The sequence below is a fragment of the Dipodomys spectabilis genome, unplaced genomic scaffold (assembly GCF_019054845.1).
Source record: "Dipodomys spectabilis isolate Male_0828 unplaced genomic scaffold, ASM1905484v1 ptg000085l, whole genome shotgun sequence".
Taxonomy (NCBI): Eukaryota; Metazoa; Chordata; class Mammalia; order Rodentia; family Heteromyidae; genus Dipodomys; species Dipodomys spectabilis.
The window spans coordinates 6,132,552-6,147,079 of NW_024870762.1; the positions used below are offsets into that span (position 1 = coordinate 6,132,552).

General features: G+C 51.1%; 2 protein-coding genes across 4 annotated transcripts in view; both read right to left on the reverse strand.

Annotated features, from left to right (window-relative positions):
* Positions 1-634: 634 nt before the first annotated feature.
* LOC122111319 (saoe class I histocompatibility antigen, A alpha chain-like) lies at positions 635-4,047 on the reverse strand. Of its 2 annotated transcripts, XM_042684098.1 has the most exons (8): positions 3,933-4,046; positions 3,422-3,691; positions 2,933-3,208; positions 1,991-2,266; positions 1,747-1,863; positions 1,300-1,332; positions 1,127-1,174; positions 635-969 (listed from the first exon to the last, which is right to left on the reverse strand). In XM_042684098.1, exons 1-8 carry the CDS (start codon positions 3,994-3,996, stop codon positions 965-967), a joined length of 1,089 nt encoding a protein of 362 aa, XP_042540032.1. In that variant the 5' UTR covers positions 3,997-4,046; the 3' UTR covers positions 635-964. The 2 variants fall into 2 exon arrangements, with proteins under 2 accessions (XP_042540032.1, XP_042540033.1); XM_042684099.1 differs by lacking the exon at positions 1,747-1,863 and having other exon boundaries at positions 3,933-4,047.
* A 9,934-nt stretch (positions 4,048-13,981) lies between these two features.
* LOC122111313 (class I histocompatibility antigen, Gogo-B*0101 alpha chain-like) overlaps positions 13,982-14,528 on the reverse strand; it is a 30,545-nt gene continuing 29,998 nt past the window's right edge. Inside the window, exon 8 of one of the 2 annotated variants that reach the window (XR_006147995.1) lies at positions 13,982-14,414. Coding sequence is in view for 1 of the 2 variants with exons in the window: in XM_042684080.1 (XP_042540014.1) it covers positions 14,410-14,414 (5 nt within the window). In the remaining variant the exon portion in view is untranslated. The remainder of the gene's footprint in view (positions 14,415-14,528) is intronic. The other variant, XM_042684080.1, reaches the window with a different exon arrangement.

The following is a 14,528-nucleotide window of genomic DNA, read 5'->3' on the forward strand; positions in this document are numbered from 1 at the left end:
ACAAGAAGGGACATAAGTATGGAGAAGAACTGATGGTGCCTTAGTAGAGGACTCAGGCCTGAGCCTAGTCTCACCTGCACAGTCTGTGCTGTGTCCTGGGCAAAAAAAAAGCCCTTTGAAACTGTAAAGTCTCTGATCATAGGTTCTCATGGAGAAGATTCTAGGAAAATAACACAACTGAGGAGCAGGGAAGACAACCCAGGTGAGGACTGAATACATAACTGTCCAGGATGGACTGAGCTCTACTAAACAGGCAACCCTGTCCACACTTGGCTGCTCACAGCCTACCCATGACTTGGCCCACCACACTCAGCTCAGCAAACATGATTCTGGAATATAATCATGTTTTATTTTCTATTTCTCGTTTTGGAAATCATTCATTGATTTATTCAACCTTTTTTCTTGATCCAGTCGTGGGGCCTGAACTCTGGGCCTGGGCTGTGTCCCTCAGCTCTTCAGCTCAAGGCTAGCGCTCTACCACTTGAGCCACAGTGCCACTTCCACTTTTTTTTTCTGCTAATGTGGTGTTGAGCAATGGAACCCAGGGCTTCATGCATGCAAGGCAAGTGCTCTACCACTGAGCTACCTTCCCAGCCCTCAAACTTATTTCATGACAACAATTTGAAACACAGACCCACATCCACATTCTCTTTATCAGTGGGGAAGCAGCAGCTGCAGCTCAGAGCAAGGGAAAGTGAAGTCAGGGATGGGGAAGCCCTGGCCCCGCCTCTGCTGGAGCAGCAGCTGGAGGGGAAAGAGACCCAGGTCAGTGTGGGGAGGGTCCTGGTGCTCAGGGCTGGGCTGGCTCCTCAGTTCCTCACAGGATGCTGACAGCACACAGAAGCCTGCACACGGTCAGAACCCAGGTACAGGAAGAGAAGTCAGGAGCTCATGATGTCCCAGGAGGGAGGAGGAGAGGCAGGAACAAATGCTGTGCCTCTCAGAGCCACACAAAGCAGCTGTGTCACGCTGCAGGAGAAAAGAACAAGCACAACAATGCAGATCAGTCACTGTTAGCGACACACTCTGAGCAGGCCACTAACACCCAATGCATAGACCCTGCAACTACAACACAGCCTTCCCTGGGCCTCAGCCCTGCCCCCATCTAGGGTCTCCAGTTTGTCACCTTTTTCAGCTCTGAGGGAAGCATCAGAACCCTGGTCACTGTCGTCTCCTGTGGTAGAAGAGAGGAGCTGGTTAGAGAACACAGGGGTCACTGGAGGAATTCCGGGGTGCATGAGCTCCCACAGGTCCTGTCTGCACCACAACAAAGGTCACCTCCTCCCCCATGGCACTCACTTGCAGCCTTATCATAGCCTTCTCTCTTGTCACCTGTAGGGAGAAACACCATGTGAGAGGCAGCACACAAGCAGTGCCATGAGGACCTGGATGAACCCCCAGCCTTGAACTCGTGGGAAGTTTCCAGAAATGTAAACATAGAACCAAGGAAGCATCAGGACAGAGGAGTCCAACCCTTGGGAAGAGAGACCCCAGGACGTCCTGGAGTGTGAGCTCAGTGGGCAGCTGAGTCCCTGTGGGCCTGAGTGCTGCAATCAGTTCCCATCACCACCCTCAGGAGGGGGAATTTTGTGTCCTTCGTTTTGCAGGTGATTTACAGAAGAGGAGCTGTCAGGCTGGGGAAGGCCCTGAGTGTGCTGCAACTTCCCATTAGGAGTGCAGCTCACACTTCTGCCTGGGGCCTGAAACCCACAAATGGTCCAGGAACTCAGACCTCCACCTTCCTACCTCCAGTCCTCTTCCTCCACAGCACAAAAAACACCACAGCTACAATAACCAGAACTGCAAAGATGACCATGCCAATGATAATGCCAGTCTGGGGAATGGTGGGCCAAGCAGGCGGCTCTGGGAAGAGAAGGGAAAGGAGGATGAGCACTGTGAGCCCAGCTCTCAGTCCTTACCTGCTGAGAGCTGCACATGCCTCCTGCTGTCTCTGAGCACAGCTGTGCTCTGTGCCCTCAGCCCTGCTTACCCCATGTCAGGCTGAGGGGCTCAGGCAGCCCCTCATGCTGCACATGGCATGTGTATCTCTGCTCCTCCCCAGAAGGCACCACCACGGCTGCCCACTTCTGGAAGCTTCCATCTCCTGCAGGCCTGGTCTCCACCAGCTCCATTTCCTGGGTCTGCTCCTCTCCATCCCGCAGCCAGGTCAGGGTGATCTCCGCAGGGTAGAAGCCCAGCGCCCAGCACCTCAGGGTCATCTTATGTTCAGAGGTGGGGTGGAGGGTGATGTGTGCCTTTGGGGGATCTGAGAAGAACCCAGAAATTCAGATGCATCTCCTTGCCTCCCATGGACCACCGTGCAGGTCACTTGAGCATGCTGAGGATACACAGCACAGTGAGTGGGGGCAGGGGTGGATGATCCAGGCTGGAAGTAAACTTCTGGAATCATCTCCTAAACCTTACAGAGTCCTAGACTCAGTTGACACCACCATGGCCAGAAGCCCCTGATCTCTCAAGAGTTACTTTGCTCTGTCCTGGGTGGAGAGAAGAGAGACTTTCTCCAGAAACGTGGATGAGACTTCTAGCCACAGGGGGTCCTGGTTGAGGACAAATGCTGAGAGCCTCCTGGTGCTGCCCAGGGCCACTGCCAGAGTGGAAGGGGCCACACTTGTTTCAGGACAGTCTTCACCTCCATGTGGAGGGAGGGAGGGAGGGGAAGAGAGGAAGATGGGAAGAGAGAGAGAGAGAGAGAGAGAGAGAGAGAGAGAGAGAGAGAAAGAGTGTCTTTCACTGTGGTGAGGTCAAGGTGGATTCCAGAGCCACTGTGTGACACAGCATGTGAAAGGCAGGAGGGGTTCATGGTTCTCTGGGCAGGGGAAGGGGTGTGGTGGGCTGAGTCCCTTTTCCTCTCTGGCTGTGAGAGTGGAGGGGGACTTTCACAGGAGATGGAGGAGTCCCCGGGCCCTGGTACCTGTGCGCTGCAGCGTCTCCTTGCCGCGCTCCAGGTATCTGCGCAGCCCCTCCACGCACCTGTGCTCCAGGTAGGCCCTCCAGTGCTCCGCATCACCGGCCTCCTCCCACTTGCGCCTGGTGATCTGAGCCGCCATGTCGGCCGCGGTCCAGGAGCTCAAGTCCTCGTTCAGGGCGATGTAGTCCTGGCCATCGTAGGCGAGCTGACAGTACCCGCGGAGGAGACGGCCATCTGCGCTCACGTCGCAGCCATACATGCTCTGGATGGTGTGAGAAGCTGCCCCGCCCCCACGGTCAGCCCGCGCCCCGCGGGGACTTTGGCCTACACGGAGAGGACACCGGGCCCACCCCGCGGCTCTTTCCCGGGGTGCCGGTCCCCCCGCAGCGCCCGCAGCCTGGGCTGAACCTCAGTCCTGAGACCCCGGGGGCTCGGGCTGGTCAGCGGGAGGCGGGGAGGGGTCGTGACCTCCGACCCGGCGGCGTCGCTCACCGTCCGCGCTCTGGTTGTAGTAGCCGAGCAGCGTCTGCAGGTCCACTCGGTTCGTCTGTGCGTTGTCCTTTTGGATCCGCGTCTCCCGCTCCCAGTACTCGGGCGGCTCCCGCTCCACCCACGGCGCCAGCGGCTCCATCCTGGGGTTCGCGGCGTCGCTGTCGAAGCGCACGAACTGCGCGTCGTCCACGTAGCCGACGGCGATGTAGCGGGGCTCCCCGAGGCCGGGCCGGGACATGGCGGTTTCGAAATACCGCAGGGAGTGGGGGCCTGCGGGCGGGCGCGGGTGAGAGCCGGGAGCGCGGCGGGAGCGGAGAAGGGGTTCGGCACGCGGGAGACGCAAAGGGGGTGCGAATGACCCCGGCGGCGCCCAGCGAGGGCACCGAGGACGGGTCAGGCGGAGGGGACGGGGACGCGGCTGCCCGGGCCCTGCCCCCCGACGGCGCCTCACCCCACCGCCACCCCTCGCTCTACCCTGCGGACTCGTGTTTTCCACGGGTCCCAGACTCACCCGCCCAGGTCCCGGTCAGCGCCAGCACCCACGACAGCAGCCGCAGGACGGATCCGGGCGCCATGAGCCCAGCCCCAGAATCCGGGGAGACTCTGAGTGCCAGTAGCTCCCGGGCGGACTTTAGAACCCGGAACCCCAGTGACACTGATTGGCTTCTCTAGAACCCGACAGCCAGTAGCAGCAAGAGCTGGTGCCGCGTCACCAGTGTCCGGGCAAAAGCGGCCGACACAGGTTGGAGAAGAAGTGAAACTGGGGAGACTGGGAATCCGCAGTGCTGAGCTTCCCCACCCAGAGCAGCTCTGGCTCTGACACGCTGAGATCTAGGCCTGGACACCTGGGACTTTGACCTGGTCCCTGTCCCCCCGCACCAGCACTCTGTCCCAGCTACTTCTGGCTTTTGCCTGAGGGCCAAATCAGAGATTCTGAGAGAGTTTGCTTCTATGATCTCTGAACATATTCATGTCGACCCCAAAGGTATTAGTAACATGGGTTCTGTCACTATTCACTGTTAGGACTGGGAATGTGCTTAGTAGTAGAGTGCTTGCCTCCCATGTTTGAAACTGGGGATCCATTCCTCAGCACCACATATACAAGAATGCCAGAAGTGGTGCTGTGGCTCAAGTGGTAGACTGCTAACTACCTGAGCAAAAGAAGCTCAGGGACATTGCCCAGGACCTGAATTCAAGGCCCAGAACTAGCCAAAAAATAATAATAATAACTTCTAGATATGAAACAGTCTTTAAACGTAATGGCTCATGTCCTGTATCCTAGCTACTTGGGAATCAAAGATATGAGGATAGAGGTTCAAAGCCAGCCAGGACAGGAAAGTCCCTGAGACTCTTATCTCCAATTAACTACCAGAAACCCAGAAGTGGTGCTGGGTTCTAAGTGCTGGAGTACTAGCTTTGAGTATAAAAGCTCAGGGAGAGCATCCAGGTCTGCGCTCAATCCCCCTTGACCAAAACAACAAGAGGCCTTCACAGTACTTGACTTTGGGCGGGGATTGTGGATTAGGGGGAGAGTGCATGCATGAAGCCCTGGGTTCAATTCCTCAGTACTACATAAAAAGGAAAAGCCAGAAGTGGCACTATGGATCAAGTAGTAGAATGCTAACCTTGAGCAAAAAGAAGTTCAGGGACAGAATCCAGCCCATCTCAGCCATACTGCACCATCTTCAGGATTATAGAGATTGTGGCGTTGGTGTTGAATAGGGAGTACTGGTTTTGTTTTGTTTTCTGTTTTGTTTGGTTGTGGTGCTTGAATGTGTGCCTGAGTGCTGTCTCTGAGCTCTTCAGCTCAAGGCAAGCACTCTATGACTTGAGCCATAGTTTCATTTTCGGTTTTCTGGTGGTTAATTGGAGAAAAGAGTCTCAGGGACTTTCCTGCCCAAGCTGGCCTTGAACCGTCATGCTCCGACCTTGCCTCCTGAGTACCTAGGATTATAGATGTGAGCCACTGGCCCCCAATTATTTTTTTCTTTGCTAGACCTGAGGCTTGAATTCAGGGCTTGGGCTCTGTCCCTGAGCCTGTTTTTTTATTCAAGGCTAGCACTCTACCACTTCAGCCATAGTGGCATTTCTGGCTTTTTCTGTTTATGTGGTACTGTATTGACAAGGCTTCATGCAAGCACTCTACTACTAAGCAACATGCACAGCCCCAAACATTTTTTTTCCAAACTTTTTTAAATATTAAAATACCTACCAATAAACCTAACCAAGAAGAATAAAGACCTTTACCATGAAACTTACACAACACCAAAGAAATTCATAGGACAGACTTCCCATGCTCATGAATGGGCAGAGTTAAAACTGTTGAGCTGCATGGAATGTGTGGGTTTTTAGGAAGAGAAGGGCAGGAATGGGCGCTGTGACACAAAATTATAGAGCGCTAGCCTTCGGTACAAAAGCTCAGAGACAGCGTCCAGGCCCTCAGTTCAAGTCCAGGACAACCTCCAGCCATCAAAATGGGGGGAAAAAAAAGAATGAAAGAAAGGAAAGAAAAGAAAGGGAAAAAAAAAGGAAGAGAAGGGAAAGGAACCGGTTGGAATCAGCCTGTGTGAATCCTCTGTAGCTGTCAGGGTTAAGGAGCCTTTAGTTGGCTGCTCTTTGACCCTGAGGCAAGTAGGGTCTCAGCAATTGAATCCGGTGGGTTGGATAATTTGCATGCCAAAGGTGCTCACTGGAGATTGTATTACTTTCTTTTTTTCTTTTTTCTTTTAGTCCTTGTAGGGCTTGAACTCTGGGCTTGGGCGCTGTCCCTCAGCTCTTCAGCTCAAGGCCAGGGTTCTACCACTTGAGCTACAACACCACTTAGGGTTTACTAGTGTATTTTTTGAGATAAGAGTTTCTCCAACTTTCTTGCCCAGGCTAGCTTTGAACCGTGAACCTCAGATCTCAGCCTCAGGAGTAGCTAGGATTACAGCCATGAGCCACTGGTGCCCGGCTGTTCTTTTAGTTGCTAACCTTGGGAAGAATATTTCTTGCCTAGTTTGTTAGGTTCTGAAGTCAAAGTATCAGTGCAGTTAAAGCACTCTAACCCAAACATTTCAAGGTTAGCTTGGTGCAGGCCAGGCCTCTGGGAGGGCAGGAGTCTAGTCCCTGCACTTCCTTGTTCCACATTGCTTATATTACACTTCCCCCCTCCCACCTCCAGCCAGGAATGTGTCAGTATGAAACCCAGGCTGGCTTAGAAGTCATTCCTCCTGCCTCCACCTCCCCAGTACTGGGATTACAGGCATGTGCCATCACACCTGCTGGCCCACACTGCTTCAGGATCTGCCCTGAGTCTGGGTGAAAGTTCTGCCAGGCCCAGAGCCAGCTCAGTAATGCTGCCCCTGCTTCCATGCTGACATCTCACAGCATGATGTCTACTCAAGGCTGCAAAGGCTGACACATTTCACTAAAACAGGAGGTGAGCAGGAGATGTTTTACTTATCTCTCTCTATCACTCTGTCACTGTCTCTTTCTCTTTCTCAGTTTCTCTCCCTCCTCTCTCCTCTCTCCATCTGTCTGGAACCTACGGCTTTTTACAAACTGAGCTTGCTTGCCTAGCTAGTACTTTATCACTAGAGCCACAAGTTGAGCCCAACCTTTTTACTGGTTACCTGAAGATGAAATCTCTCAGATTTTACTGCCCAGGCTGGCTTTGAACTATGATCCTCACATCTCAGCCTCCTCAGTAGCTAGGATTACAAGTGTGAGCCAGCAATGCCCAGTGCATAGTTTTCTTAGTAAAGTCAGTAAGATATACTTCACAGAAAACAACCATTTTAATCTCTCAGCATTAACTAATTCAGAGTATTATAAAATATATCATATTATATTTCATTTAAAAGGTATTAATATAATGTAAATTGTACTACTTAATTTACATTACTATATATTTTCTCCTTCCTGAGTCTTGAACTGAGGGCCTTGGCACTGTCCCTGAGCTTCTTTGGCTCCAGGCTAAGTTAGCAGTCTACACTTACACCACAGTCCACCTCAACATTTTCTAGTACTTTATTGGAGATAAGAGTCTCATAGCCTTTCTTTTCAGGGCTGACTTTGAATCACAAACCTCAGATCTAAACCTACTGAGTGCCTAGGATGACAGCTGTGAGCCACCAGTGCCTGGCTGATTGTCATGATTATAAAGCTAACTACTCAGGAGGCTGAGTGCATAAGTATCAAGGTTTGAGACCAGCCTGACCAGAAAAGTTGAAGAGACTTTTTCTCAGAAATTACATGAGGAGCTGGGAAGGTGGCTCAGCGCTTGCCTTGCATGCATGAGGCCCTGGGTTCAATTCTTCAGCACCAAATAAGCAAAAAGAAAACATCTGGAAGTGGTGCTGTGACTCAAGTGGTAGAGTGCTAGCCTTGAGCTGCAGAGCTGAGGGACAGCGCCAGGCCCAGAGTTCAGCCCCCACGAGAGGATTCCCTCCCCCCCAAAAAATGTAAAACCTTACACGAATATATAATAGCAATCCACCTGAGTGTCAAGGGGGAGAGCACCAGCCTAGCAAGCTGGACACCTGAGTTCCAGCTCCAGAAACAGCGCCCCTCCCCGGCCCGGCCTAAAGACGGCGGGTGGCGCCTTCTAGCGTCGCGGCTCCCGCACAGCTCTGGTTGCCAGCTTCGCAGTGCTGTTGAGGGGCAGATGCCAGCTTCACTTTCACTATAGCCACTGCCGCCTTCCTCCTCCTCCAGGCCTGCAGGTCGGTTCCCGCTGACTCCAGCCGCCCACGACCCGCCCTCGCCTCCCTACCGAGCAAGCCCGCTCCTGTGGCTGCGTTGTGCTGTGCCTTCCCCTCTGCCTCCTGCCCGGCCCGCAGCTGTGGTCCACCACCCCAAGCCAATGCTGCTCCTTGTGGGTTCCAAGCTGCCTGGCTGGCGGCCTTCACTCCAGGAAGCTGGACATGGGGCGGGGACGCACTCCAGCAGGGAAGTAAAATCTCTACCAACACCACAGCACGTTTAGAGGAAGGAAACTTTCAGGTTGGGGCTTGCTAAGGCCTAGCAGGAACCATGCTCCAACAGAACTTAACAGTGCTCCAACAAAGCTCCACTCTGCCTGTGCTCCTGGGCGCGGGGTCCCTGCTTCTGCTTCTGGAGCTGGCGCTGTTGGTGTTGGTGGGGATGGTAGTGGGGATGGCATTTTGGGGTCTGCTAGAACATGGGTGAGGGTCATGTGTCCATAGGGCCCATGTGAGGATGAGCTGGTGTCAGGCATGGATTGTTAAGGAAGCAGATCATCATCATCCACCTGCCTTGCTGGGGTAGTCCTGCTTGCTGCCTCTTAAAGCAGCGCTGAAGCTGTTCTCAGAGTACTGTTTTCTTTTGCAAAAAATTATGTATCCTGTCATTGCTGGGGATTTTTGTTTCTTTGTTGTTGTTGTTGTTTACGCATTCTGGCACTTTTCTTGTTCTATCTGCATGTTAAGCACAGAACATCATTAGATTTCCTGTCTCAGCTGCTGCACTCAGGTTCTGCTCTTTCTTCCTGTCTCATTGCTTAAGGATGGGGAAGCATTTCCCTAGAGCACCGGAAATCTCCTTCAGATCAGGGCTGAGTGTAAATAATTGCATTAGGTGAGCCAAACCCTAGAGACTGATGGGTTCATAACATACACTTCCAGAGGGGATTTTCTTCTACTTTCATTTTTCTAGGGCTGGGATTTGTGCCCAGAGCCTAGCACAAGTCTTCTTCCACTGTGCTGCATCCACAGCCGTTGGATATTCACCGAGGCACTGGTGCCTCATACATGTAATCCTACCTACTCAGGAGGCTGAGATTTGAGGAGTAAAGTTTGAGGCTAACATGAACAAGAAAGTCTGTGACTATTACCTCCAATTACCTACCAACAAATCCAGAAGTTCAACTGTGACTCTAGTGGTAGAGTGTTAGCCTTGAGAGAGAGAGAGAGAGAGAGAGAGAGAGAGAGAGAGAGAGAGAGAGAGAGAGAGAATAAACAATCAGGGAGGGTACCCAGGCCCTGAGGTGAAGACCCAACTCAACCACAAATAGTTATTTGTTTGTTCGTTTGTTTTTAAATTACTCAGCATTGTGGCTCAGACTGGCCTTGAACTTGCTGTGCAGCTCATGCTGGCCTCTGATCATACTTCTCCCACCTGGTATTATAGGCAGGCTCCACCATATTGGCTCCAGAAGAATGTGTTTTGCTGAAATGGATGATGCTAATGTGTTGTGAGTTTGATGATGCTAAAAGTGCAAGTTCCGGGTTGACTCTGGGAATGCTGAGACTTATCACTCACCCAGAGCTGGGAAGCATTTGGAAATTCCTTTCCTGGGTAGCTACCCGAGTTTGTGTGTGACACTGCAAATATGTTTCTAGAGCAGAAGTTCCAACCTATCACAGAGGACTTTGCAAAGCCAGAGAAAGTGGGGCTGATGGGGTCAGGTGGCCAGGATAGTGAGAACTAGGCAGACAGCAGGAGAGTGCACTGAGCCCAAGAGACCACAGCTGCTCATGGGTTCCCAGGGGAGAATGAACCACAAGCTGACCTGCACAGGGCTGCAGCACAGCAGGGAGCAGTCTGCAGGTGGTAGGCCTGTCCCTGGACACTGGCCCAGCTAGATGTGGACAGAGAGGTTTCCTTGAGGGAAGAGGTTCCCCGTGTTCTGTGCAGTACAGCCCAGGGGTTGGCAGGCAGAGGACATTTAATGAATGTTAGTTGCTGGAAGGAAGGAGCCCTGTTGTCTGCATTGCAAAGTGGAGAAAATGACAACCCCAAGCGCTTCTAGCTCTCCTTCCAGTTGCTCAGATTCTTCTCTTGCCTTTCCTTGCACTTCTCAGCATCCCTGAGAACTCTTGTACATTCTGAACTGCTTGAGATTTATTACATTCTCCATGTGTGTGTGTGTGTGTTTGTGTGTGTGTGTGTGTGCTGATCCTGAGACTTGAACTCAGGGCCTGTCCCTGAGCCTTTTTACTCTAGGTTAGTCCTCTACCACTTGACTCACAAGATCACTTTCAGCTTTTGGGGGGTTAACTGGGGATGGAAGTCTTCAGGACTTCCCTATGTAGGCTGATGCCAAACCACAATCTTCAAATCTCAGCCTCCTAGGTAACTAGAATTAGTGCTGTGAGCCACCAGCACTTAGCTCAGACATGAATGTTTTAGTTCTATCCATAAATTAGATGTCAAGAAAGGCTATAAATAATGATTTTACTACCCACGGTGCCACTGCACCTGTTGAGAGTATAAATTGGAATCGACCACAATGGCATCCAAACCACTTACTGAGAAAAAGTGAAGAGGGGTCATGAATTTGTTACTTGCTGTGTGAATATTCTGGGAAGCACAATGCAGCCTTATACTTCCAAATTGGGATAAGGCCAACAGACCCAAAGACTTAACACAGATTTTAATGCATGAGATAAACTGAGTGTAATACCAGCCATGTACAAAGCAACAGAGGCCTGTGCCTCCAAAGGGCTGTATTTACCCAAAGTTTTCCAAGTACCAAAGTTGACATCTTCATGCCTACTCAGTACTATGGGGGAGGGGTTGTGTTTGTTTGGTTTTGGGGTGTTTTTTACATCTATTCTGAGTCTTGAACTCAGAGCTCTTTTGCTCAAGGCTAGTGTTGTACAACTTTGAGCCACAGCAGTTCCTTGGGTTTTCTTATGGCCCATTGGAGATGTGTCTCATGGACTTCTCTGCCTGGGTTGGCTTTGAATAGCAATTCTTAGATCTCAGCCTCCTGAGTGTGTAGTATACTGGCCATAATCCACCAGAGCCAGGTTTCAGCACTTATTTATATGTTGCTACATTGCTTAAAAAAAAAAAACAAAACCAACAATGAAAAAGCTGGACTTGGGTTTGGGAAGACTTGGACTTGGCTCAGTGGTAGAGCGCTTGCTTTGTATGCATGAGGCCCTGGTTTTGAATCCTCAGCACCACATAAGCAAAAAGAAAAAAAGACGGAAGTTGCGCTGTGGCTGAAGAGGTAGAGCGCTAGCCTTGAGCTGAAGAGCTGAGGGACAGTGCCCAGGCCCAGCAATCAGGCCCCAGGACCAAACAAAAAAAGAAAGAAAAAAAAAAAAGGCCGGACTTATATCGCCCTCGTGTGGTCACATTTGGAAACTACAGGTCCAGATAGATTAAACCTATACTCTGGGACATTTATATGTCTACCATTTTTTCTTCTTCATTAAACATCTTCTTTGACTTAAATATATATATATATATATATATATGTATATATATATATATATATATATATCAGAGATTGAAAATGTGGCTTAGTGGTAGAATGCTTGTCAACATGCATGAAGCCCTGGCTTTGATTCCTCCAACCACATGGAAAAGGCTGGAAGTGGCAGTATGGTTAAACGGGTGGAATTCTAGTCTTGAACAAAGGAAGCTCAGGGACAGTGCCCAGGCCCTTAGTTCAAGCCCCAGAACTGAACATAAATAAATATATCTCAACTGAGAGCAAGTGGCTCATGCCAGAAGTGCTGTTGTGGCTCAAATTGGTATAGTATTAACTTTGAGTGATAATAGCTTTGAGTGCCCAAGCCCTGAGTTCAAGCCCCAAGGAATGACACAAAAAGAAAATCACTATTAAAGACATGTAGTGTGGATCCTGCTATACTCCTACCTACTCAGGAGGCCGACTTCTCCCATTCATGGCTTGAAACCAGCACTGATAGGAAAGTCTGGGGAATTCTTATTTCCCAAAGCAGGAAGGGAATCTGTGACTCAAACAGCACAGTAACCTTGACCAAGAACACGCTGAGAGACAGCACACAAGCCATGAGTTCAAGCCCCAAGACTAGCACATACACACAAAGGAAAATCCCTCAAGTGAGAATCTTGTCTTCAGGTCTCTTCTCAAAGGCTCAACTCAGCAACAGATCTGGGCAGTCCACAGAAGAGGTAAGGACTTTGTTTTTTTGTTTTGTTTTTGGGTCTAGTCGTGGGGCCTGAACTCTGGGCCTGGGCGCTGTCCCTCAGCTCTTCAGCTCAATGCTAGCGCTCTATCACTTGAGCCACAGCGCCACTTCCAGCATTTTTTTTCTGCTTATGTGGTGCTGAGGAATCGAACCCAGGGCCTCAGGCATGCGAGGCAAGCGCTCTACCACTGAGCCACCTTCCCAGCCTGAGATAAGGACTTTGTACAAGGAGATCTTCCAGTTTACCAACACTTTCTCTAGATATCTTCTGGCGAATTTCACAACTCAGAAAAGTTCCCTCCCAGGTCATGATGAACACCTAGTACCACAGTCAGCTCTGTCCCCACGCCCACACCATGTCACCTGACCTGTAGCACTGCCTTCCTCCTGCATGTCATGGTCCTTCCTTGCTCTCTTACACACCCTGCCACCTTTCTCTTCTGCTAGCACACATGCTCCACAACCATGACAGTTCTGACCTCCTTTGACTTTCTGAGCGATTACAAATTCAATCTGCAGACCAAGCCAAAGGCCTAAGAACCACATTGTTAAGTAGTCAGAGCACAGGCCCTGCTGTCTGGCAGGAGATTCCTGTGTTAATTTGTTTTTGAGATTGAAGCTGAGCAGAAGGGAGTGTTTTGGTCAGGGTTGAAAGGACCAAGTCAGCCTTAGAGGGAAGGCAGGGCACAGCAGGAAGCACAGCGCCTCTCGTGGCAGCAGGAGGCAGAGCAGGGCAGTAACAGGGTGCAGAGAAACACAATCCCCAAGGAACCCACACACAGTGGAGTCCCAACTACCACAGTCCACCAGCTTCCAGAACTGTCTTCAGGTTTTCAATTTTCCACCTGATGACACTCTCCCTAAGTCAGAGCTCTCATGACCCATTCTCCTTGAAATGCCCTGACACACACATGTGGACATGAACTCCACTAACTTGCAGATCCTCTCAGCCAATCAAGATGGGGACCAAAATTCCTTCTTGACTCTGCTCTTCAATCCAGGAATTTGGGTGGGAGCAGAGCTGGGATTAACCAGAGCTGAGGGCAGGTGGAGGGAAGGTGGGCAGAGAAGATGCAGAGGATCAGGAAGGGAGCTCACAGGAGAAACCTGACATCCCTCCTCTCTGCTCTTCCCACAGGTGGCTCCCTTGAGGGCACTGGGGACAGCACAGAACCACACTGGAGGCAGCAGTGCTAGAAGGAAAGCAAGCTGCCTCACATTGCCTTTCTCCTCACCACACACACCCTGTGCAAGGCTGCCTGGTGCTTTGGGAGGCAGTGACAGGAACACACCCCGTGCTGCTGTCACAGGGACACCCAGAAGGCCAACAAGACACCAGCTCATGCAGGATGACAAGAAGGGACATAAGTATGGAGAAGAACTGATGGTGCCTTAGTAGAGGACTCAGGCCTGAGCCTAGTCTCACCTGCACAGTCTGTGCTGTGTCCTAGACAAAGGAAAAGCCCCTCTGGTCATAGGTGCTCATGGAGAAGGTTCTAGGCAAACAACACAACTGAGGAGCAGGGAAGACAACCCAGGTGAGGACTGAATACATGACAGTCCAGAATGCACTGAGCTCCTATCCACACCTGCCTGTTCTCAGGCTAACCCTGGCCCCGCCCACAACACAGCTCAGCAAACATGACAATTCTGGAATTTAATCATGTTTGATTTTCTAATTCAATTTTGGGAATCATTCATTGATTTATTCAACATTTTTCCATGGCAACAATTTGAAACACAGACCCACATCCGTATTCTCTTTATCAGTGGGGAAGCAGCAGCTGCAGCTCAGAGCAAGGGAAAGTGAAGTCAGGGTTGGGGAAGCCCTGGCCCCGCCTCTGCTGGAGCAGCAGCTGGAGGGGAAAGAGACCCAGGTCAGTGTGGGGAGGGTCCTGGTGCTCAGGGCTGGACTGGCTCCTCAGTTCCTCACAGGAGGCTGACAGCACACAGAAGCCTGCACACGGTCAGAACCCAGGTACAGGAAGAGAAGTCAGGAGCTCATGATGTCCCAGGAGGGAGGAGGAGAGGCAGGAACAAATGCTGTGCCTCTCAGAGCCACACAAAGCAGCTATGTCACACTGCAGGAGAAAAGAACAAGCACAACAATGCAGATCAGTCACTGTTAGCGACACACTCTGAGCAGGCCACTAACACCCAATGCACAGACCCTTCAACTACAACACAGCCTTCCC